Here is a 23045-nt window from a genome sequence, read left to right as displayed (position 1 = left end):
CTAATGCTAGACATGTAATAATAAGTGGGTGTTGACTTTAGAGGACGTACAGAATCTTTTTATTGTGTTTGAACGTCCCAATTTTTGTTTTTCTTCAACATTCTTTTTTTCTGTCTTCTATCTCTACTTGTATACATTTTCTCTGTACCTACATTGGCTTGGTCATATAATTACATACAGAAGGGGTGTAGCACATAAAAAACAGTCACTTGCTATCCATAAATTACTCGAATAAAAAAACATGAAAGCAACCAGGCAAAGTAACAGCAAAGTGCATCGACATGGCTGACGTAATCCAGACATTTCGCAACATTTGCAGTGTTTTACATTGAGTTCTCTGGCCTTCAGGGACCTAAAGGAATCTACAAACTTAGTGCTTTGACTCTGATCTATGCCAGCACCATAGTCAGAGTGAGAGCTGTGTTGCAGAACATGGGGTGTTTGCACCCCTTAAACAAAGTAAAATGCAGGGCTTTAGTTTCCATTCCACTGTTTTAGCCTAAACAAGACAGAAAAAGGCATTAGGTTGTGGGGATTGGATGTCAGAAACTAGTGAAATGTCAAGTACTGTTGAGGAAAAAAAGTGCTGCTGTAGAATGGAAAATTCTGTTCAACTTTTTCCAAGCAGCTTTCTCTAGAGATCCTAGTTTTGACATAGGAGATTACAAAGTAATTCTGAAGTAAAGAAAGTTTTTATCTTTTTTCCTTAAAATTGAGTTCAATTGTTTTTTGTTAATTCATCATCTTATCTGTAAATTACAGGTCCTTCCCACTCCACAAATATTCTTTTGTGGCCAAAATAACTTTCAGCATAAGAAAGAATGGATATGACACTGATTCCAGAATGAGAAGAATTATAGGAAAGAATATAAATTGTCAGTAGGTTTCAAATTGATTTATAGGGAACCCACGTTTCTGCAAAAAAGAAAAGAAGCACAGAGAGGCAAAAAAAAAAAAAAAAAAAAAAAAAGTAGGCTGTGGACTTCTGCTCTACTTGTTCTTGTTTCTGCGATAGGCACTTTTTACCTGTCCAAATCCTATTTTTGTGCCTTTGACAAAACCCACTCCATGGAGGCTGAGTGGATGCTTTCAATTAGCAAGTGTGGCCACCTACTGGGGAAAAAACAAGGCAAAAATAAATCAGCAATGCACAGAATATATAAAAATGGTAGCACCTTGAGCACAGGTAGAGAGCCATCTCATACAACAAACACAAGGGCAAAAATTCCATTTCCTGAATTTTATCCTGGGATAAAAAAGTCCCAGTTTCTTGCACCCTATTATTACTATCTATTTTTTACATTACTGTACTTTGCACTTCCTCTCTATAAACAGTTCTCACTTCTGACAACTTTACTAGATAGAAATTACACTTTGCAGATGAATGGATCAGAAGGCAAAACATAACCAATCATTTTATTTATTAACCTACCAAGAATTATTGCTTTATTTGGTAGAAACACTCTGAACTTCAAGCAATAACAAATATGATTGAAATATGAAAATAACTGAACACATTAAGACTTTGCAAGAGCTTCTTTAGTTCCCAAGTGGATGTGGATGTTCCATATTAGGGGTGTGGTGCAGCCATGTCTACAGCAGAAAAACACATAACTTCTTTTGAAAAAGGGCACCAGCATTGCCACAGCTAGATCACAGTTGATGCTATACATGATGGTTCTGCCTGGAGAAGACAAAGATACATATGTATGTGCTGGAAGTTCATGGATCATGGCACTGACAAGTATTGTTGGCGACTTGGACAGCTGGAGCAGATCATTACGCAGCAGTAACTGCCAGAGCATCTCACCTTCCATTTGTAGGAAATGAATTTAGTTTTAATTTAGCATCATTCATTTAAAGTCCTTACCAAACAAATGTTAGAGCAGAGAATAAAATGGTAACACCTGGTAATATTTTGATTAATTATGATTAAGGTCTGTATATTTATCTAAAATTTGTTTTACCACCAAAGGACTATGGAGAATGGAGCAGGATGTGATTAAATGGAGATGTTTTGCTGGGAAGAAGGGGATAGTTTCCTAAATGTCGTCTGAGAATAAAAGTCTTTGTAAGAATGGAGGGTCTGTTAAACAGCAGTGAAACTTGTTCAGTCTTACCCATGCTGCTTTTCTGAAATAATCCACATTTGTTTCTAAAAAGCAAGTACAGTGGGTTAGATATACGAGGTGTTGACTCATTTAAGACAAACAGTGAGAGCATTCACGTGTCTGGGGTAGTGCTGACGGGCTTCTCACCCACCTCCATGCTGTGTGTGGGTGGGAGCGGCAGTTTTCTCTAGAGGAACAGCCCCAGCATACAATATTTTAATATGACATATTTTAATGACATCCGTGAAAGGGGCAGAATTTTTTATCACAGTAATAAAGATTGAAACTTTGATCAAACTTCTGACCATATAAGATTCAACCTGCCTATCTGAAAGCCGGTTTATTTTTAAAGATTTAACAATCGTTCTAAGAAATGTGCGACCTCTGTGGCTGGGCCTTAATTATTTTTCTAGATCATGACATTTACGGAACAGCCCAATGCAATTTATTTCCTGACTTTCGCCGAGGGGTGTGAGATGTAATGGACGTGGCGGGTGCTGAAGGCGATGGAGGGAACGCTGTGAGGGGAGCAGAAATGGGAGAAATGGGCGCCGGTGTGAGGAGGATGGCGGGGCGCTGTGAGGGAAGTGGGGTACCCTGGGTGAGGGGCCAGGATGGAGGGCGCTGGGTGCGAGAAGGATGGCGGAGCGCTGTGAGGGGCAGGACGGGGGGCGCTGGGTGCCAGGGGATGGCGGAGCGCTGTGAGGGGCAGGACGGGGGGCGCTGGGTGCCAGGGGATGGCGGAGCGCTGTGAGGGGCAGGACGGGGGGCGCTGGGTGCCAGGGGATGGCGGAGCGCTGTGAGGGGCAGGACGGGGGGCGCTGGGTGCCAGGGGATGGCGGAGCGCTGTGAGGGGCAGGACGGGGGGCGCTGGGTGCCAGGGGATGGCGGAGCGCTGTGAGGGGCAGGACGGGGGGCGCTGGGTGCCAGGGGATGGCGGAGCGCTGTGAGGAGCGGCCGCACCGCCCGCCTCGCACGAGCGCTCCCGGCGCCGCCGCCAACGCCGTTACCGAGCGAGCAGAATAAGCGGTGGCCATGGCGGAGCAGCCACGGCCCTGCCCCGAAGAGACGGCCCCCGACGGGGCTCCGGAGATGCCGAACGTGAGTGCCTTCGCCGAAAAGGTCCCGCCGGTACCGCGGAGCTGTACCCCGCTAGTCTGTGCCTTTCCAGGGCGGAGTCCCGCCGAGGGAAGGGGCTGGAAGAAGGACAGTGTGTGGCGGGGAAGGCGCAGCTCCCTCACTGCGAGTCCCCTCTCTCCCAGAAATGGGCGCGGCTTCTTCCCATCCCCATCAGAACGGGGACAGTTGGACAAGATCCCGTCCGTAGTGTCAGATCCCGATCTGACTAGTTGTGTGTATTATTAAAATGAAGTTCGTCAGGCGTTATTTATTTTTTTATTGCATTGTTTAGGCTGGAAGGTTGCGTCCTGCGGGAAACACGGTTGCGAGTTGTCTCAAAGAGGTGGTACCCAGGGTGAGTTGATTTTATAGAGGCTCCAATGTTTTTTCTACATCCCTTCGCTTTTGAAACTAGCATTTATTTCATTGTTGGTTTTTGTCATAAGGAATTATAGAGACTAGCTGGCAGGATTGGAAAACACTTCTGGCAGTCCATATTTTTTTTCACATGTTTTACAAAAGTCACCATGCTTGTTTAGTTGGGACTAAATATAATTTGTTTTAGACAATTTCTCCCTCTGGTAATGAAATTGGAGTAATTATTGGGAATTATTATTACTTCTGATGCAGGTTCTTCTTTACAAGGATGCCTACCAGAATTGTGATTCCCACTGGCCCTTCCTTCCCCATGGCCCTGAAGAGTCAGAGGCTACTGAGACACAAATGGAATCTGTAAATAGCAGGTTTCCCTTTAAACGATAGTTAAAAAAACCCCAGCACTGTGGTCTAAATAATTTCCAAAATTGCTTCATTGATGGTGGAATTGCTGTGAATCAGGTTAAGGGTTTCTGAAATTTATAAGTGTAACATCTAGTTTTCATCAAGAACATGTGAAATAGCTATTGTCCAAATTAAAAAAAAACCAACAAATGATGGGAAGCGTTGGAACTTAGCCATGCTGGTTTGATAAAATTTAGTCTGGGTTATTTTGACCTTATGCTCACAGTATCAGCTTCTGCAGGAGCATATGCATGTACTACAGCCCTAAAGCATCCTCATATTTTGTTATTATATCTGGAATGACACAAATGTCTGCACATTTTCTTTTCATTAACGTTTTGTGTATGTCTGTTGTAAACTTGTTTTTGCTTTGCCTTGCCTATAGCCTGTTACTCCGACTGTTGTACGAAAGTTTCGAAATACAACAGATCCAGCTCCTGGTGTTAAAGTAATATTCTATGGTGCAGCAGATGATCCTGATGTTGCAACTCACTTGACACATGGCATAAAGTCAAGCTCCAAACTCACTGTAAGACTGTGACTCATTTACTCCTGTTAAAGAATGAACCTCTTAAGAGCGTTCTTAATAAAAGCAGCTGATTTCATCATAGTCAGGGATAAAGGTACATAGCTGGGTGATTTAAACTGCAGCATTTCACAGCTGCTGTGGATTACCTGAGTTCTGAGGTCAAATCATAGGACTTATTTAGCATTATTGAAACTGGAAAATATTTGAAGTTCAGTGACTGTTATCAGTGATGTAATTTTTGTTGTGACTACTGAATTATTAATTTTATTTCAAGATTTAAGTTAATGAACAGTCTTCTTCCCAATAATTTTGCTGCTTGCATTTTCCAGGTTACAGAGATAAAATCAGCTAAGCTCCTTGCAAAAGAGCTGTTATCTGAGAATGTATTTGCAGTTTGGTGTAATTATTCTGTATGCTTTCTTACCTTTGGCTTGAAACTGATTTTTTTTTTTTTGCTAAAAAGTGATGGTTTGGATATATCAGACTATTTTGTGTTGTAATCTGTAATCAAACAGCTGAAGAGATCATTGGTAGTTTTATCACACAGTTATGTTCCTATCTCTAAAAATAGCAGTTGTGTTAGTAAAGTGTATCTTTATGAAGGAAGTAAGTCCTAGTATTAGAGGATATTGAGTAGGACATTTATTAGGCATATCCAAAATGAAAGACAGCCAGGTTTTGGTGTCCTTCCTTGGAAGCTTTTTGTTGAACGGATTGATCTGTGCTGGATCTGTACTGGATTAGTCTGCACTGTCTATTAAAGACTTTGCATTATTAATTACATATTATCTGCAGGAAGGGTCAGAAGCCTAGTCAGTTTTCTAAGCATGTCTTTGGATCAATTGTATTTGCTACTACTTTTTTGAATATTTCTTTATAATATAATGTTCAATGAGAGTCTAATAATAAATTTTCTCTAGAACCCCCATTACTTTGATGGATAGCCCGAAAAATCAAATCACTTTAGTTTTTGTCACATTATAATTTGACTATAGTTTCTAATATGTGCTAAGAAAAGAAAGACTGCAGTTAATAAAATATATATATTAACAAGTGGAAAAACTAGCATAAAATAAAAATGTCTCACAGAAAGTATTTTATTTAGCTGGAAATTTAGCATAGCAGTAGTTATTAGTGGTCTTCTCTCAAGACACAGTTTTGGTTTGCAGCTCAGTGGATAAAATTATATCAGTGTAACCATGTAAGATCTCATTACAACACTTATGAGCAAACTTTTGTTTGTGTAGGTAGTCATAGTGATGTGTGAATGATCATAGTTTGTTGGTTTTCCTGCCTCTGGTGTTGTTTGTGATGTCTTCAGGTAGCTTCATTGATAAGTCCAGTTGCTAAGAGTGAATTTCAAGAAAAGATGCAAGACATGAAAGAAGCAATTTACTCCAGTAAACGTGAAGCACCTTTGGGTAGATCACATGATCAATCTTCTAAGTTACCTGAGGGCTTGGATATAATCAATACTACATTTGGAATAAAAGTCTTCAAAGGTAGGAAAATGTGCCATTAAAACATATTTCCTGTAAATACAATATAATCTGCAATTTATTATCTAGCACATGCTCTATGATTCCAACAACTCTGTTTTAAGAGAAGAGTTATTATATGACAGTTACTGAAAGGCCTAAAATCTTTCAGTTATGATGAAGAAACAAGCAACTGAAAACACATGGTAACTAGCAGGGCTTTGGGCTCTTTTCCTGATCTGTCTTTATAGATTTCCTGGGAGAACTGCTTAGGTAGCTGTCAGCTTCCTTTTCTCAGCAACTCTAATAGGCATCTTGGAAGAAACTTCTTTGGCATATGTATCTTTCCTCCACAGACTGGAGGAAATCACATCTGTGTTGCCCATGTAGCTTTCTTGCAAAAGTCCTGTTCATCTGGGTTTCTGTGATTCTCTCCCTAGTTCCATGTCATTCTGTTATTAGATTGAATATAGATTGACTAGAAATGTGGTAAGAAGTATCATCCTTCTACTCTATTAGCAACTTCTCTAACAAGGTATTGTTTACAATTAAGAACAAACCAAACAAGACATCCGCCCCCTCTTAGTTCCCCCAACTATACATTCTTTATTTATTTCCAGATTTAACAGCTGGAGAGCTTGTAAATCCACCAAAAACTTTTGAGGAAGTGGATAAAGAAGCGAGAGAAGGACATAATTTGTACATTCTGTCACATGAGGATTATTATGCGGGTAAGTTAAAAGGCTGATAAGAAGCCATATAAAAAGTTCCTCTGCATGTGTTCCATGCATACTGTATGCTGTTTTGTGAGATGTAAACTATTAATTTTAACCACTGTATTAATACAATATAAATTATTAAAAAAAAAAAAAAGTGAAAAAAATGCAACTGAGAGAGCATGATCCCAGTTTCTAAAATTATTGATCATTTCAGGATGGGTGTTTAAAACAGTATAAGAACTTCATGAAGGAGTTAAAAGCCTGATTCCTTTTGGGAGCTGTTTGAAAAGCTAAATATTTCCAGGAAACTAGAAACTCACAAATACCCTGGTTGTTTACTGAGTTTGGCATTGTCTTTGCCACTGGAAGCAATCTCAGATTTGAAGTCACAGGCTGAAAATACAAATTTTATCCAGTGTCGAGTTTTTTGTGGGTCTTGGGTCTTCAAAGAGACAAGAACAGTTGGTTGTTGTAAAGTTGTTTATTGTATGAATGCATCAGTCTCGAAGGCAAAGAGTTCAGAGTATTGAAGTCTGTGCTAAAAGCTTTCTTGTATATAGTCTCGATATTTTGAGCAGAAGCAACAACAGCCACAGAAGCAGCAGTGTCTTCTTTCTTCTTCATCGTGTGTTGTCTCTTTTCATCCCAGTACAGGGGAATTTTATTAATAAATCATCCAATCAGCTAAAAACACGATTCTAAAACATTCTTTCTACGCCAATCTGAACTTAATTCTAGTGTAAGAAAGTAGTGTCAGTTCTTACCTAAAATCTATGTATAGAGTTTTATCTATTTACGTAAATAGCTTTATCTGTTCTATCTAGAAGTGCAAGCTATGTTTTCATTATGTCTAGAGCTAAGTTAATTATGTAAAGGGTAACACTACTGAACTTCAAACTAGGCTTTAGGTCTTTTTACTAGCTAACACAGTCTCTTAAGGCACTTAAGATATATTTCTACTTACTTAAAACTAAAACCTACACTCTTATTCATGTCTATGTGATTTAATGTATTTCAGTTCCTTTCTCTGTCTGAGGGACTCAGAGAGGCTTCTATTTCATGTTCCAACAATGTGGAGACTGTTACATAGATGTGAAATTATAGTACTTTGTTGTCTCACTAAAAAATTCTACTATTCTACTATAAATAGTATGGGTATAAATTGGCCAAACTTGTAACTTTGTTTTCCCCCTTCCCTGCCTTCTTGGGTATTTTAGTGGAATTACTCATTATCTGTCTCTTCCAATGTTCCTGATGTAACTTCCATCCACCAGATCATGGAGAGGCCAAGTCAGAAACAGTGACAGAAAAAAAGAGTCAACTATGTGCCACAGCAATATTGTAAAAATCCCATGCTGCCAAACAGCCTTATGAAGCCCTTATTAGAAAACATGAAAAGAATAATATTTTTTTTGAAAGTTCTAAGTATCATTCTTTTTAAAAGGTGGTTGAAAATGACTTGAAGAATGGCAGTTTTTTCTGTGACAAAAAGACATAGCAAGAGTATATCTGAAAATGAAGGACATCAAAAATTTTTTTGGATTTTTTAAAAACAGTAAATCAAATGGTACATGTTTCTGAGGTGTAGATGCATGACCCTCACCACTTACATGGTTTCATTTATTCTGTTGGGCTTGTGTTTAATCAAACTGAAGCAGTTTTTGCTTTTTATTTTGCCTTTTATCTTCATTTTTGACAATTGGATTGTTCCTAATTACTCAATAAACAGGGGGAATGCAAGTTATTTATCTTGAATTGAATGGGTTTGTTAGTTATTTGCCTTTGTTTCTTCATTGTTTTGTCTTAAGAATGAAGATACTGGGTACATTTTTCTTCCTTAGGTGTTATACACAGGTTGAAATGCCTACTTCTTCTGCAGGGGAACCAATCAATAGGAAGTATAACTCACACTTCGACAAGTCTTTAGTTTATGGAATGGAAACCCCTCACTATGAAGATGGGCGAAATACAGCCAAGACCTTAAACTGGGTCTTGGACCTGGAATCGTAAGTTGCAATCAGTTAACTAGTTAATAAATGGGATGAATTATGAGGAAGAGTGGATCTTCAAATATGAAGAAAATTCTACAGCTCACAATCCTATCCTTGGCTGTATTAAACTGAATAGAAAATGCAAGATGTGATTATCAGTGCAGTTTATTCAAATAACTTTTACCATATAACAGCACTTGGCATGTCTTTATCATTATGCAAAGATTTTAAGTAGCAAGATATTTAAATTACTAAGTTGACAGGAGTTGCTGGTTTTTTTATTATATAATAACATTTTAAAATATTATTGAAAAGCTTTTGAATATTTTTAAACAAATATGTGCAGAGTTATTTTTGTAATTTGTAGGAAGAGAGCACCACACCTTGTGTCAAAAAGAAGTGATGATTTCAAGGAAAAATTCCAGCCTCTGGTTGGAAAAACTTTTGATCCGTAAGTAAGCAAAATATCTTCTGTTAACGAATAGATCAAGCACAAAATTCACTCACTTTTGCCATTTCTCCAATATCTTTTTATGTCTAGGATAAAAAATATAACTGTGTGTTTAATGCTTCCAGTGCAGCACACATTAAATAGAAAAGGACCTTCTACCTGCCCTAATTAGGCTGATTACAAGTTGCTAATAAGGGATGTACTGTGTCCATGTAGTAAAGTTAGATCTTACTGTTTAAGTGGTCTGTATCTGACAAGCACTCTTTAAAGACATTTTTCTCTTTTATTTTGCTGTTAGGAAGGTTTGAAAGGACTGAAACATCTCACCTAATGTTTCGGGATTCAACCATTTTGCTTACTCTGACACTATATTTGGTCTTCTTCATTACATCATCTATAATCGCACTTTATTTCTTCCTTGGAAAAGGATGTGGAACTACATTGTGTTGTTCTCTAGAAACATTTACCAATCTCTGTTGAATTATTAGAATGACTGACATTTATGAAGTGATCTGGAAAAGTTTTGTAATTTTACAGAAGAGTGCTTAAGAAGCACCACAGAATTCATAAGGTACAGTGGAGTTAGGTTCCAGGTGCACAAATCTAGGGCTCCTGAATGAATCCAAAGGTTGTCTTTGCAAATGCTCTAGATTTCTGCAAAAATATGTCTGAAGGCTCACTAAAAGCATTATTGACTTTGGTAGCAGAAGTTAGTTTTGAACTCAAGATCCCAGACTTGATCTGGAGAAGTGTTCCCGTAAGTACATGCGTGGAGTGATCACAAATAGAGTCAGTTTCTTCTCTCCCCTTCACTGTGTCCCAGCTTACTGTGAGATAGACCTAGAGCATGAGCAATATGAAGGAAGCAGCGTGGTCAGAGATGGGCTGCAGTGCAGGCTGAAACCCAGAATTAATATTACAAGACAGACACAGGCTATCTTAATTTTATTTAGTGAATTTTATGCTATCCACATCCTATATGTGATATGAAAATGATAAAAGAAAAATATACATAGTAGTTTTTAGATTGTGGTGTTACCGTTTCTGTGTGTGGGTTTTTGTTTGTTCAGTGCTTTAGAACAAAGCACTGATTATCTTTTCAATTCTGATGAGGATTTTTGATTCAGATAAGTGTTTTAATTATTTAATTACTAAAAATAAAATGAGCATTGCATCTTTTTTAAATTAAAAAAGGAAACAATTCTTTAATTTCACAAACAGAATCTTCAATTTTTGGTAAATAGAACTGAGCCAAGTTTTCTGCATGGATATGAGCTTGCTTGCTGGTTTTGGTAGACATGAAATTGCTTGTGGGAAAGAAGAGATGCGAATCAATTTTTCCACTTTAGCCAGACACAGTTTATTTTAGACATTTCAGTTGGACATTTTGTCTAAATATTCCTATTGTTTGACTACAAGGACTCTTCTCATACATTTCTATAATTTTCTTTGGAAAAATGGCATAGGATGTTTTTCCTTTTAATGAGCATAAATGTTCAAAAAGTTTATATTTGGCTGTGTTACTTTACAAAGAGTGATTGTTCTTATCAGCTTTGTAAAGGGATGCTTTTTCTGGAATGGTAACGTTGAAACAAAGTCCTGGTAAAAAAATTTCAGGTGAACTATGACTGTCACTCCTGTTACATAATTGCTTCTTTTTTAATAGTAGCTGAGGTTTTATTTTGGCTATTAATAAACTGTTTGACAATTAACAAAAAAATGTCCTTGCTGACAGTATAGCAGAAACTATGAATGTTCCCCCGGACCATACATTTGGATTGATGATCCCTCCAGATGAATATGGTAAGTTCAAGGGCAGAGTAAAATCTTGTCTTGCTGATGAAACTGCTGAAGTAATAACTGTTGGTTGTATATACAGTTTTCCTAAAATTTTAGAGGCAAGGTACAAAAATTTATCGACAGTGAATTTTTGAAATGAAAATTTGAGTGGATTTGAAGTTGCTAGTGGGAAAAAAGTAAATGTCAAAAATAAAGAAGCTTTATGTTTGGGATTATGATCATGCTGGGATTTTTTTTTTAAAGACTTTGTATCTGAATGTAACAAAATGGGAAGTGGCAGAAAGCCCTTATTGACATCAAAGTGACAAATTAAAATGGCTATTTAAATCAATCATGCATCTTCCCTCTCAATGATTTCTCAAGCACATCTCTAAAAAGAATAAAAAACAACAAGCAATAAATAGGAAAATAAGTTTTTGAAGGTTGCAAGGAGATAGAAAGCAGAGTAAAAAAAAAAAAATTAATTTTCATTATGACAAAATTTTGAAAGCTAGTCAACTCAAATAGTCAGTGTTGGGATTGATGATGTTGTAACATTATATTTAGGGAATTAGGGAATACAGTCAATAATTGGGAAGCAAAAAAATGAAAATGAAGAGGATCAAAGTCATTCAGTTAATCTGGGCCAGAGAAAGCTTGCATAAGCTTTTACATGTTTTACTATGTAGTGTATTGAAGTTCATGCTATAATGAAGAGCAGAAGGAACTGAACAAAAGAATTCATAATAAATTCAGAATTAATAATTAAGTAGAAAATAGTGCTTGTACACTGCTGTTAGAGGGGGATTAGGTGAGCTACTCATGTTTGTTACTGAGCTCTGAATGAACTTCTTCCACTCTAGAAAGTGACCTTGGCATCTTGGGAATTTGGATGAAGATTGTAGCTCAGTGTGCTAAAGTGTTTTAAAACACTAATAAAGTTAAGATACATAGAAAATGGGAACAGTAACATAAAAATAGTCTTTCTAGAAACCGGTGATATATAATTATCCAAAATACTACATTGGCTCGCATAAGTATCTGGAACATGACAGACTGGAAGTGGTAGATTAATTTTTTTTGCTCAATTATCCGGACATTGAGTAACAGCTACTGCTTTTAGAAGCTTTGGAAGCATTGGATAGATTTGTGAAGCTACATTATGATGTTCCAAAATCTTTTATACTAACTGTGTGTGTGTAGAGAAATAATGATATGATACAATTTGATCTTGTAATGAAATGTCTGTATCAGCTGTTCAACAGTGCTGAAAATCAGCATCTTGAAACTAAAATTCTCCTTTTCCTTATGAATGCAAACTTTTCTATTTTTTTAAATAAATATCTGTTTATTGTAGATACACAACTAATTGAGGAATTGTTAATTTTTATAGATGTTCATGATCTTCTTCATGTCCGGGTTCCACGTGAGTTCCTACGTGGGAAGGGCAGAGAAAGAGTTATCTTGATTGCAGTTCGGCAAAGTCTGAAAAAAGCTAACTATGAGAATTTTGATGTGTTACTAGAAGCATTAAGACATTTTGATAAGGTTAGTGCTTTGAAAAGGTGTAAATGTAAAGAAATGTGTTGCATTAGTGCTCCTGTGCTATAGAGATACAGACATGAAGAAACACAAGCATAGCAAGGTAAATATGGATGAAGACTGTAACTGTGAAGATAACTTCATGGTTATTGTATGTTTCATCCACTGTGATATGCTATGGAATTAGACACAAGACTATTTGGAGCTTTTCATAGTATCATTTGGAATATTCAGGTTAGAGGGAGCAAGGGACACACAATCAGGAGTCATCTTAACAATTTTTGGATTTCAAAATCTGGCGTTTCTTTGTAAAGGGAAAACAGTGGAAGGGATTATGTTCGTATTTTCTTCCAAGCTGTACCTTTTGACTGAGTTGCCAAGCATCAGAATTTCAGATATTTTCTTTTTTTCTCTCTGGAAAAAAATTGTAACTGACATTTCATATATAACATTAATTGCAATGTATACAGAATGATTGATGTCTTACTTTTAAAGACACCTTGACTTTTCCTCAACATTCATGATTAGATTGTTATCTTGTCACAATAGCCTGTCACACCTTTACTCTCAAATCTCTGTATTATTTAAGTTGAAAATTACTTTTTGACACTTTTCTATTCAGACTTCTAATTTCTAAATTACTTAGGGTTTATTTTTGTACTCAGAAATATTACTTTTCTTGAAATGGTGTGTCTGGTGCTATTTGTATATATCTATATATCTATATATCTATATATCTATCTGTATAAATGCATACATGTTTCTTTTGCTGGTTCCTTTATGATGGCTGTTAGAGAATCATAGACTATAACAACTGGTTTATTTTCTTTGTAATAGAATGGTGCTGGAATCATACACAAGGACAACCTACGAAGGATCTTTTTTCAGCTGAATGTGAATCTAGATGATGAGCTCCTGGATTCCTTATTTGACTGCTGTGATTTGGATAAGGATGGTCTGATTAATTACCAGGACTTTGCGAACTTTCTGAACTGGAAAGATAAAATGGGTGTTAAAGAGTTTGAAGAAAAAATAATTACAAAAGGTAGATGCTTTGGTACTGGGAAATTGTGGGGATGATCTTTTTCTTAGAATAGAATTGAAAGGACATTGATGTTGTAAACTAGGTGCTCCTTTAGAAGGGTAGGATTTAGAGAGTGATTTAATTACCAGCAAAGTCTCAGGTACAGATGCATTTCAGAATCCTGGATTTCTGTGTTGCATGCTGAGATTGTCACTGGGAAGTTTCCTTAATAATACAGATCACAGAAAGTAAAACATCCCTAGAAGCATTATCAGAAATGTAGATGAATTATGTAACCTTCTTTACAGTTCTTCAAGAAAAGTTTTTTGCCTCTTAGTGTATAATGTGTTGATAATATGTCTTGGCTGTACCATAACTTTTTTATATAGGGAAAAAATTAGATGCCTGTCTTCACAAAGACACAAAGAAAGAGGATGAACCACTACCAGAACAGGAAGATCTCAAGTTAAAAGAATCAGGAAGCTCAGAAAAAATGCCAAAACCACTTAGAAGATCAACAGACCGTGTATATACAAATTATCAAACAACATCTTCTCAGTATAATGCTGTTGTAGGTGGTATCCCAACATCCTGTAAGTACAGTGGACTGTTCTGCTCACTTCTGAACATTATTTAAGGCAAAATTAGGAGCAAAGTTAAGTATTGCTACAGGTTCTACTAATGTAAAATAGTGCATTACTTTATCTAAGTTTTTTTTAAGATTGAGACTTGGAAGTTGGAAGGGATAGTCTATTCAAAACATTGGAATTAATATAGATGTATTTGAGAAATTATGCTAGTAATTTTGGGAGAACCATATCTACTTGGAATCACCTCAAGTACTTTCAGCTGGGAATACTAAGTAGGTAAGTAAGTACTAGTATATTACTTCAAGATTCCTTGTTTTCACACTTCATGATGTAGCTGAAGCCAGGATTTCTAAAAATGCAAAAAAAGTTACAAGGAAGAAAACTATATAACTTGTTATTGAACCTATGTCAAGCATCAAATTTCTTCTTATTTAATGCAAAATGTTTTATCCTCCCTGGCACTATTTATCCATGCTGCCTGTTGATTGATTTTCACAGGTTATCCATTGTGTGGTGTTCCAACTGTTCGTTCAGATATTCCTGCTCCTCGAATTCGCCGCCTCAGTGACACAACTAATTATGGTGACCAGGGCAATGGTTTTACAATATTGTTCCCTTCTGTCTTCAGTCAAAAGGGAGTGTATGAAAAGGATCTTTTAAAAAAGAGACCAAAAGCAGAGGTATAGTGAATTTCTTCAGAATATTCTTCCAAGATAATTGTTCTGCTAGACATGTGGGAGTGGGAAGTAATATCAGCAAGTAAACAGGCAGTAAAATTCATAGTGCAACATTTCCATCTTGCTTTACTTCCATTCAGCTGAAAAATATGTGCTCTTCACATTTGAAATTATTAATAAAGATGGTAGATATTAATTTTATTGAGATCCAACCTATTCAAATTTCTGAGCAAGATCTCAAGCAACATGGTTTAATTGTAAAGTTAGATTATATCATTGAATGAATGATTTCCAGAGATCTCTTCCAATCTAAGTTATTCTATGACTCCATGAAATGTCTTAAAAAGCCATACAAAAAGATTTTACAGGTATATAAAAATAATTTCTATCACAGAGGGGTGTTTAGTGGAAAATTTTACCAGGAGCGTCTCTCCTTAGACAAACTTGGCAGGTTTTGCTAATGACAAATTCAGCAAATCACTTGAAAGTACCTTGGAAATGAGTCATGGTTGTAGGCTCAGATCTACAAAGGATCTGTACAGTGATGGAGGACATTGGGAGTCACACAGCAATGCTGTGCTGTCTCATAATTCTGAAGACAAAGATGGGACATGAGACTCTAGGGACTTGGGAACTCCATGAATTTTCTGATATATCTTCAGCCTCCTATCACTCTCTTTTCTCACAGACCAGAGTTTCTCTCACATAAATACTAAACCAGCTTTGTTGCTTCCTCTTCAGTATTGTTTACCACTTTTTTATACTTGGGTACAATTTATAGTGAAAAAATATTGAGAGAGAGTTTTGTTACCTGCAATACAATTTATTAGACAATTGTAATGAGATGTGAAATTCCAATCTGAAATGAGAAAAGAAGCTGTGGCAACCTCTTCTTTTCTACTTCTCATTATATTAAATATCCAGCAGTCATGTTTGGAAGTGGATCTGGAACTTGAATATATATTTTACAAAAAATAGTGTTGCTAGTTAGTGACTGGGGGTAAAATGTGTGGTGTCATGCTTATCAAACGCCCTGTCAGAATGTTGCATACATGAGCATTTACCACTTTATAATCTAGCTCTGAAAGCAGGAAATGTGTGCATGCAGCAAATAGCTAACAGTAAATGGAATTCATGCTTCTTTGAGAAGTCAATTACATCTGCCAATTACATCTGTCAGGCACTAGATAGGACTGTTCTTTGAAGTTACAACATGTCCTGAGATGTCATACTCTATTGTAGACTACACCAACTATATAGAATTCAGTGCAGAACCACCTCTGAGTGTTAAAACACCCTATGTTCATGAAATCGGCTGTTTGGACATTTTATAATTATTGTTTTGATATGTATAATTAATGTTTCCAAAACTTTCATGATTAATAAAATTATTATAAGATTATATGATATTATTATTTGATGAAAGCCCAGAGTAATTTAATACCGTGTTTGTATAGTATGGTAGAAATGAATGCAAATTCTGACTATAAAATAGTTTCATGAGGTGACTCATCTTGTTGGAAAAGAACAAAGTAGTTCTTGGGATTGCTGGTTTTTTCACTGAAATTCTCTCCAGTCTCTTGAAGAGAATAGAAGTTATGTAATTGAGGAATAGTGTGTAATTTGTATGCAGCATGATCTTGTTGATCATAGATGAAAGTGAGTTTTATCCTGACTGCACGCAATGTTTTTGGTTTCTGTGGTTTGGTCAGTGATGATTTTACAGCAGTTGATGACTGAGGACAGAGTTCTCTCTTAATATGGTGAAGCCAAATTATGAGAGCATGTAGTCCTTTATTCTCCCTGCAGTGTTGTCCTGTGAAGGAATATTGCTTTTAGTTTAACTTCTATATTTCACTAGCTTGTTGAAGACACTGGATTAGATCTGGTTTGTTTTACTTGTGGGTAATATGATTGATTTAACTGAAACAATACCTATGCTTAAAGAAACAGTGTTCAGTCCCTTTTTACCTCCTGAAATATCAGCGTGCACAAACTCTCACAGATTTATTGCTTAAAATGAAGCTGAAGATTTGCTGTATGGGGGATCAGGCCTATATTTATACAAAAGACAGTTTTAGAGAAAGATGATCAACAAGGTTGATTTGACTGTGCTAAAGGTCTTTATCAAAGCATGCATAAAGTATCCATAGCATAAATATAGCACACATGTAGACACACATATATGATACAACTGAAGAAGCCAAATGTTTGCCGATACTAACAGAAGCACAGGGCACATCAATATTCTTCTAAAGTTACCTTCCGCTAATGAGTCAACAGGTCAGTGTAATGAGGCATGCAACAGGAAGCACCCAAGTGAGAAAATATGGAAAAAATCCCTTCTGCTGAATTATTTTGGTGTAAAAATTATAGCAAGGCTCAAAGTTGATGTGAACCATTCCATTTTAGTCACATCACCCACTTATCTATACCAGCTGATGACCTTGTATATAGTACTCTTGCTGTGAAATGCAGATAATATAATCTGATTTATGTTGGTAACTGCAGACAGCAAAAAATAGAGTGGATAAACAGAACTTTACTTAGGGCTTTTAAAAAACATTTACTTTTCCCTGAGTCTTCTGTATTTGATTTTTTTCCCAGTGTTGAAGTAGCGCATCAACATTACTGTATTAATTACAGACAATTTTGTACAGCTTTCATTGCAATAAGATTCAGATTTACTTAAATAGGAACTTCTTTCATTAAGGATGCAGGATGTGGCCTGTAGTTTTAATTTAAGAGTGGGAAAATATTCTTTGGCAAATAGAGATTGCTAAATATGTAAAAGCCAGACACTGTATAATTTAACAAAATGTTGATTAGAATTACATGAATTGCATTATTTTGTATTATTTTTGTAGATTAAACAAATTCTCCACAATATGGGCATGAATGTTGCAGATGAAAGGTTTGAAGAAATATGGAAGCAAGTGTGTACAAAACATGAGATAAAAGAGCTTTGTGATTGTGAAGAAAGTATGTGGAATATACTGAATAAGATACATGAATCACGCATAGAATTCTAGTCTCTGATTCTAGTCTTTGGGCACTGCTTTTATTTAACATCAGTCATAATTCTGATGCTGAATAAATAATAAACAATAAATATTTATGTGTGTATTGTCTTTCTGAGTAGTGGGTTCACCTCATATATATGAATCATTGAAGTTGGTAAGAACTGGTATTCATGCTTGTAAATGTAATAAAAACATTTATATTCAATTTTGCATTTTTTTAATTAACTTTTTCTCTTATAAAGGGAAAGGCACTTTTAAAACTAGTAAAGATAAGTGTGTCAGATATTCAAGGCCTCTCAAAGATTATTATCATATAATGGCATTTTCTCTTTCCTCTCATGTTCCATAATTCTTGTCAACAGAGAAATGGTTGTGGCAAAGTATTTGAGATGTTTAGAAGTTCATGTTAGAAAGTGCTTTACAGTAAAATAGTGAGGAAGGTACATAGTAATAGGTGTGGGATCCAAAGTGTTGTCATGAAAGAGACTCCATAAAAACCTATAGGTTAAGAAGGACCAGAAATGAATGTCCAGTTGTGTGGCAGAGGGCTCCTATTCTTTATTCAAGCTTCTGACTATTACATAATAGTATTCATCTTTCACTATGAAGAAAAAGGAATGGGTATTGAGAGGTGTTTATGTAATAAACATTACATAGAAGTGCAGGCTGAGGAGTTAGAAGAGGTCTTTCAGAAAGCCAGCTGTTCATCTGTGACCAATGTGGTTTCTTGGGAAGAGGGAGATTCTTTAATGGAAAACACATTAATTAATTAATTAATTAATTAATTAATGGAAAACATAAGTTTATTATGCAAGTCTCTATGAATATATATAACGTCCAGTAAGAATAAACAATAAATAATACTAAAACCTGCAACTGTGAGTTGGAATGTTCACTGTTCTTCTACAGTACTGAACTTTGGTGTAAAACAGATGGAAATTGTTCACTATTAACAGTGAGAAATATTACTTCTAGACTTTCAAATTCAAAAGAAACATCCTTGACCAATGTAATCTTAGCATACAGGATTTCAAGAAGGATGTTACTTCATCACCTATTGGTGCTTTAAATACCTTAATAAGATTTGGAGAATGTTGCCAAAAAAGCATTACTGAGTTTCACAATGGAAGTAAAGGTTCTGTTTTGTTAAATACTATAAATACACATGTTATGCCAGGTTTAAATTTTACTATAACCCTCTCTTTTTGTGTTTGTTAAGATTTCTCTTTTACCGATGTTCTAGGAGCTGGTCATTTACATGTAACTAGCTTGTTATATGAAATCTGCAAGCCAGACCCTTTTGTACATTATTTTTATAGCATTAACAGTAGCTGTTTTACATCAAGTAGAAAGAGTTTGCTTTCTGGTATCTCCAAGGTGCAAGTGGTGGAAATGCTGCTTGATGAAGGCAACTTCTTTCCTGCTGTGAATGAATGTTCTGCACTTGTTGCTGCCTTGCCTCCCCATCCTTCTGGAACTCTCTGCATGCACTCAGAAATGTGCAGGAAGCTGACTGACTGTCCCAAGTGGAATCATGACAGAAAGATAAATGTACAACTATTTTGTACAACTATACAATTGAATTTATTATGTTAGACTTTTACCACCTTCAGTGAAATTCTCTAAAGCTTCTTTTCTGCTTACATTATGTGGGAGGGAAGAATACTTTACCTTTGTTGCAGCTAACTTTCAGTAGCATTGGAGAGAATTACTTTAGAAAAAACCCAAGTGTTTTCCTCTTCAACAGAAAATTTTAGATGAAATATTCAAGCCCACTTAAGGGGAAAATTAAGAAAACTTACTGAATCTGTGTATGTGTGTGTATACATGTATATGTATGTGTATATATATGAGATCTGTTGTGTTTGTTCAGCAGCTTGAAATTCTGTGAAACCTATTTTTTTTAATCTACCATAAAGATACTTACTTGTGCTCCTCTACTTTCAGTAGAATCTTTTCCTTTGTCAATAAAATAGAATTAATGTTGTTCTTGGTCAGTCTGCTAAATAAGTTCTGAATAAAGAAGACTGATAAATCACGGTTTAAGTTTTTGTGAGTATATTTGTAACCACAGACTAAAGATTTTTGTTCAGGTTGGGGTTTTAAATTATCTCTCTGGAGCTTTAAAAGATAAATTACTGAAAAGAGCTGTAAATTCTGCTTTTAGGTGCTTGTTTTTCATCATGATACTCATTAAGAAGGCCCTGAAAGATTTAATCACTGTGACACAGACAGAGACTTCTCAGGAGTTTCCCAATTCTTTTGCTTCCTTTTATTAAATACTTTGTGTAAACAGAGCTTTGGTGCAGATTTTTGTGTTTCATGTCTGACTTTCCAAGCTGTGAATTCAATGACATGTTTTTAGGCTTTAAAGGTGCAAGTTGTGTTCTGTAATTTTTGTGGTTTCCTCAATATGTTCCAAATGACAGAAAATATAAGGTTTGCTTTCTTCTATATTTCAGTGTGATTCTAGGCATGGAGTAGGTGTAACCAGGACAGCCCATTACCTTGTACTAAATCAGGGGCTGTATCCAAGGTAAAGTTTTTGGGAAGAGATGTGAAAACAACTCAAAAGCCATGTGTTCTAAGAGCAAATGTATAAATTTAGTGCTTGAGGCAATTTATTCTGTTAGCAGTTGTATTAATAAACCCATGTTGACTGAGACGGTGGACAAAACTAATAAACAGCAAATTGTAGCAAAAGTTGTTAAAAATTGGTGAGTTCTAGACATTTGGAGTCAAATTTTCTTAATGGAATTTTTGTAAAAATCAACACTGGATAAGAGACACAGCACATTCAGATACTTGTGAATTATTTCACTATTAATCTCTGTTTCACTGTGATGAGTATTCAAAAAAAAAATGTATTTGATAATGATGCATTTTTAATTGGTTCTGTCAAATGAACAAAGTTCATTTTAGAGCAGATATGTTGGTTTCCAGGGGCAGAGCAGGGAACTCTTCCTATTTACAGAGATAGAGGCAAATGTTTGATACCCCCCAAAAGCCATGACAGGGAAACTGACTTTCAATACCTAAAGACACCTGTAAAAGATAAGGCTGGAGATTTGAATGTGCAAAATTACTTTTCATTCATTCTGTACTTCTGGCTCTTTAGGGTGTGAATATTAGCATATATAAGAATGTGAATATGAATGTACACAGTGGTATGACTTATTTGGCAGTGACTTATGCTAAGTAAAGCAGATGTTGGACTTGTTTATTCTGTTATTATTACGGTTATTATTTCAGTTTTCTGATGAAAAAAAGATCTATGCAATGACTTTTGTTTGATCTGCTGGAAGATCCAGCCCACTGTCTTCCATAGAAATGTATGTACAAATAAATGTAGGCCTTTCCTTGATATTATTACTAGATAACATTATTGTTTCTGTCTTAAAAATATTTAGTATTTTTGTTCTGTACATCAAGAACTACTGGTTTTCAGTCATTTATCTGATCAAGTAAATTTCCTGGTCCTTGAACTGATTCCTTGAAGTGAACGGCCAGTTTTGTTTGTTTATTTGATTTGGTTTTTAAACAGCTGTATATAATTATTTGTGGGCTAAATAGAATGCTAATAATCTCTTATACTGAGTACTTGAAGTGGATGTCTAAGCAGAAAAGATACTGGGGAAATGTGCCTAGAAAGATGATTAAAGTCTTTGTGTTGCCAACAGACAGGAGCAGGTATGATGTTTTACAGCAGGTATGATGACTTACACAGCCTAATTAGTTTATGTTTACCATTAGGATGCATTTCTTCGGACAGTAGTTATTGCATTGACAGTCTGTCCTGGAGGAACATGTGCCTGTGTGGCTTCACCTTGCTGGATGGCACTTTTCTAGCAGGTAGGTACAGGTTTAGGCATGCCAGAGAAACATTAAATGCTACCATGATTGAGTAGTTCAAATAGGATCTATATTTCTTTACTACTCTTTAATACCCTGCTAATTTTGAAGGTGCCAAGATAGATTATGCAAACCTGTAGGAAATATTTTGGAATCTTTGATCAGGACTAATCTGCAAGGGGAAAGGTAGTTAAAACAGTTGCCGCTATGCTCTGAATTTCCTACCATAGATACTTGCTGATTTCTGCTAGATGTGTGTGGCTTCTCTGAGGCTTGGAGGATGTAGAGAACTTTTGCATCCTGGGTCCACATTCTTACTTCCAAATGGGGACATTTATTTTCCTGAGGACGCGGGTATGCGCAGCGGTGTTCTGAGATTATACCCTAAGACATGAAGTATTAAATTCTATAATAACTAAAGAGTAGATCTGCTGTATTCTGAATGTTTTTAAAGCTCACTCCTCATTCCAGGGCCTAGATATAGATGAAAATGGCAAAACTAAGACTTCATCTGAAAGAAAAGAGAACCTGAGTACTACTGACAGGTTTTAGTTGTGGCTTTTGTGAAGGCTCTATTCCTCTAGTAATAGGGATCATATGTTCTGTTTCCTAAAAAAAATAATTCTGTGTGTGGTGTATATTCACTAGATAAGGTTCTACCACACAATCAGATCAAAAGTAGACAGAGGATCTTAAGAACATGTACTTTTAGAAATAGCTTTCCTATAAGCCTTGACATTTTCTGCAGATTCTAGAAATTGTTAAGTATTTTTTTGAATCTAGGGGGGAACCAAGGACTGAAATAAGAGTGAAGGTTTGTTTTTTTTTTCCCAGTAGTTTTCAACAGATTTTACAGACAGATATACACAATCCCATATGATTGCTTTACTACAAGTGTGTTCTCCAGTGCATGACAAAATTTAGTGCTCTTTGCTTGTGAGCAATGAATATGGTAATGTAATGAGTATCTGCACAGGGCAGCAGAGTTCTATCTAGCCCGGTGTGCCAACTGACAGTGGTCAAAAACATGTGTATGAGAAGTAGCCCATCAGGGTAAATGTTTCAATGTTTGTTCCAAGCAGTCTCACAGTGCTCCAACTACTTGAGCCTCTAGTGGTTGAAAGAAAGGAAGACCTTTTCTGAGAAGCATTCTTAACATTCAATGATCTTAAACACGTTTCTCTTCATAAACTTCCCCAGTGTGCCCTTGAAACTTTGGGATGCTCTAGCTTCGCAACATCTTTTGGCACGGATTTCCATAGCTTTAGCAGTACATTGAACAGGAAACCTAGCTCCTTTGCTTGTTTTAAAACTCCTTTCTAAGGTCTTGGTATGATGTAAGAAGATCAGTCTGTTTGAAGAAACCACAAACAAATCAAT

General features: G+C 36.1%; 1 protein-coding gene across 1 annotated transcript; it reads left to right on the top strand.

Annotated features, from left to right (window-relative positions):
* Positions 1 to 3146: 3146 nt before the first annotated feature.
* On the top strand, positions 3147 to 22217 carry EFHB (EF-hand domain family member B). Its single transcript, XM_058831062.1, has 14 exons — positions 3147 to 3434; positions 3523 to 3585; positions 4396 to 4539; positions 5861 to 6041; positions 6638 to 6748; positions 8616 to 8742; positions 9095 to 9178; positions 10914 to 10981; positions 12351 to 12505; positions 13337 to 13544; positions 13913 to 14116; positions 14612 to 14793; positions 19191 to 19364; positions 22137 to 22217. Exons 1-14 carry the CDS (start codon positions 3147 to 3149, stop codon positions 22215 to 22217), a joined length of 2070 nt encoding a protein of 689 aa, XP_058687045.1.
* The last annotated feature ends 828 nt before the right edge of the window (positions 22218 to 23045 follow it).

Source organism: Poecile atricapillus, chromosome 2 (genome assembly GCF_030490865.1).
Source record: "Poecile atricapillus isolate bPoeAtr1 chromosome 2, bPoeAtr1.hap1, whole genome shotgun sequence".
Classification (NCBI taxonomy): Eukaryota; Metazoa; Chordata; class Aves; order Passeriformes; family Paridae; genus Poecile; species Poecile atricapillus.
Note: the sequence above shows the minus strand (reverse complement) of the source record. Positions and strands in the feature narration are given on the sequence as shown.

Bases quoted from the DNA above. Each gene is read 5' to 3' on its own strand.
- EFHB (XM_058831062.1), top strand. From the start codon at position 3,147: ATGGCGGAGCAGCCACGGCCCTGCCCCGAAGAGACGGCCCCCGACGGG. The intron at 4,540-5,860 runs GTAAGACTGTGA...TGATGTCTTCAG, and splicing joins AGTCAAGCTCCAAACTCACT to GTAGCTTCATTGATAAGTCC. The intron at 19,365-22,136 runs GTACAACTATTT...TCCTCATTCCAG, and splicing joins ATCATGACAGAAAGATAAAT to GGCCTAGATATAGATGAAAA.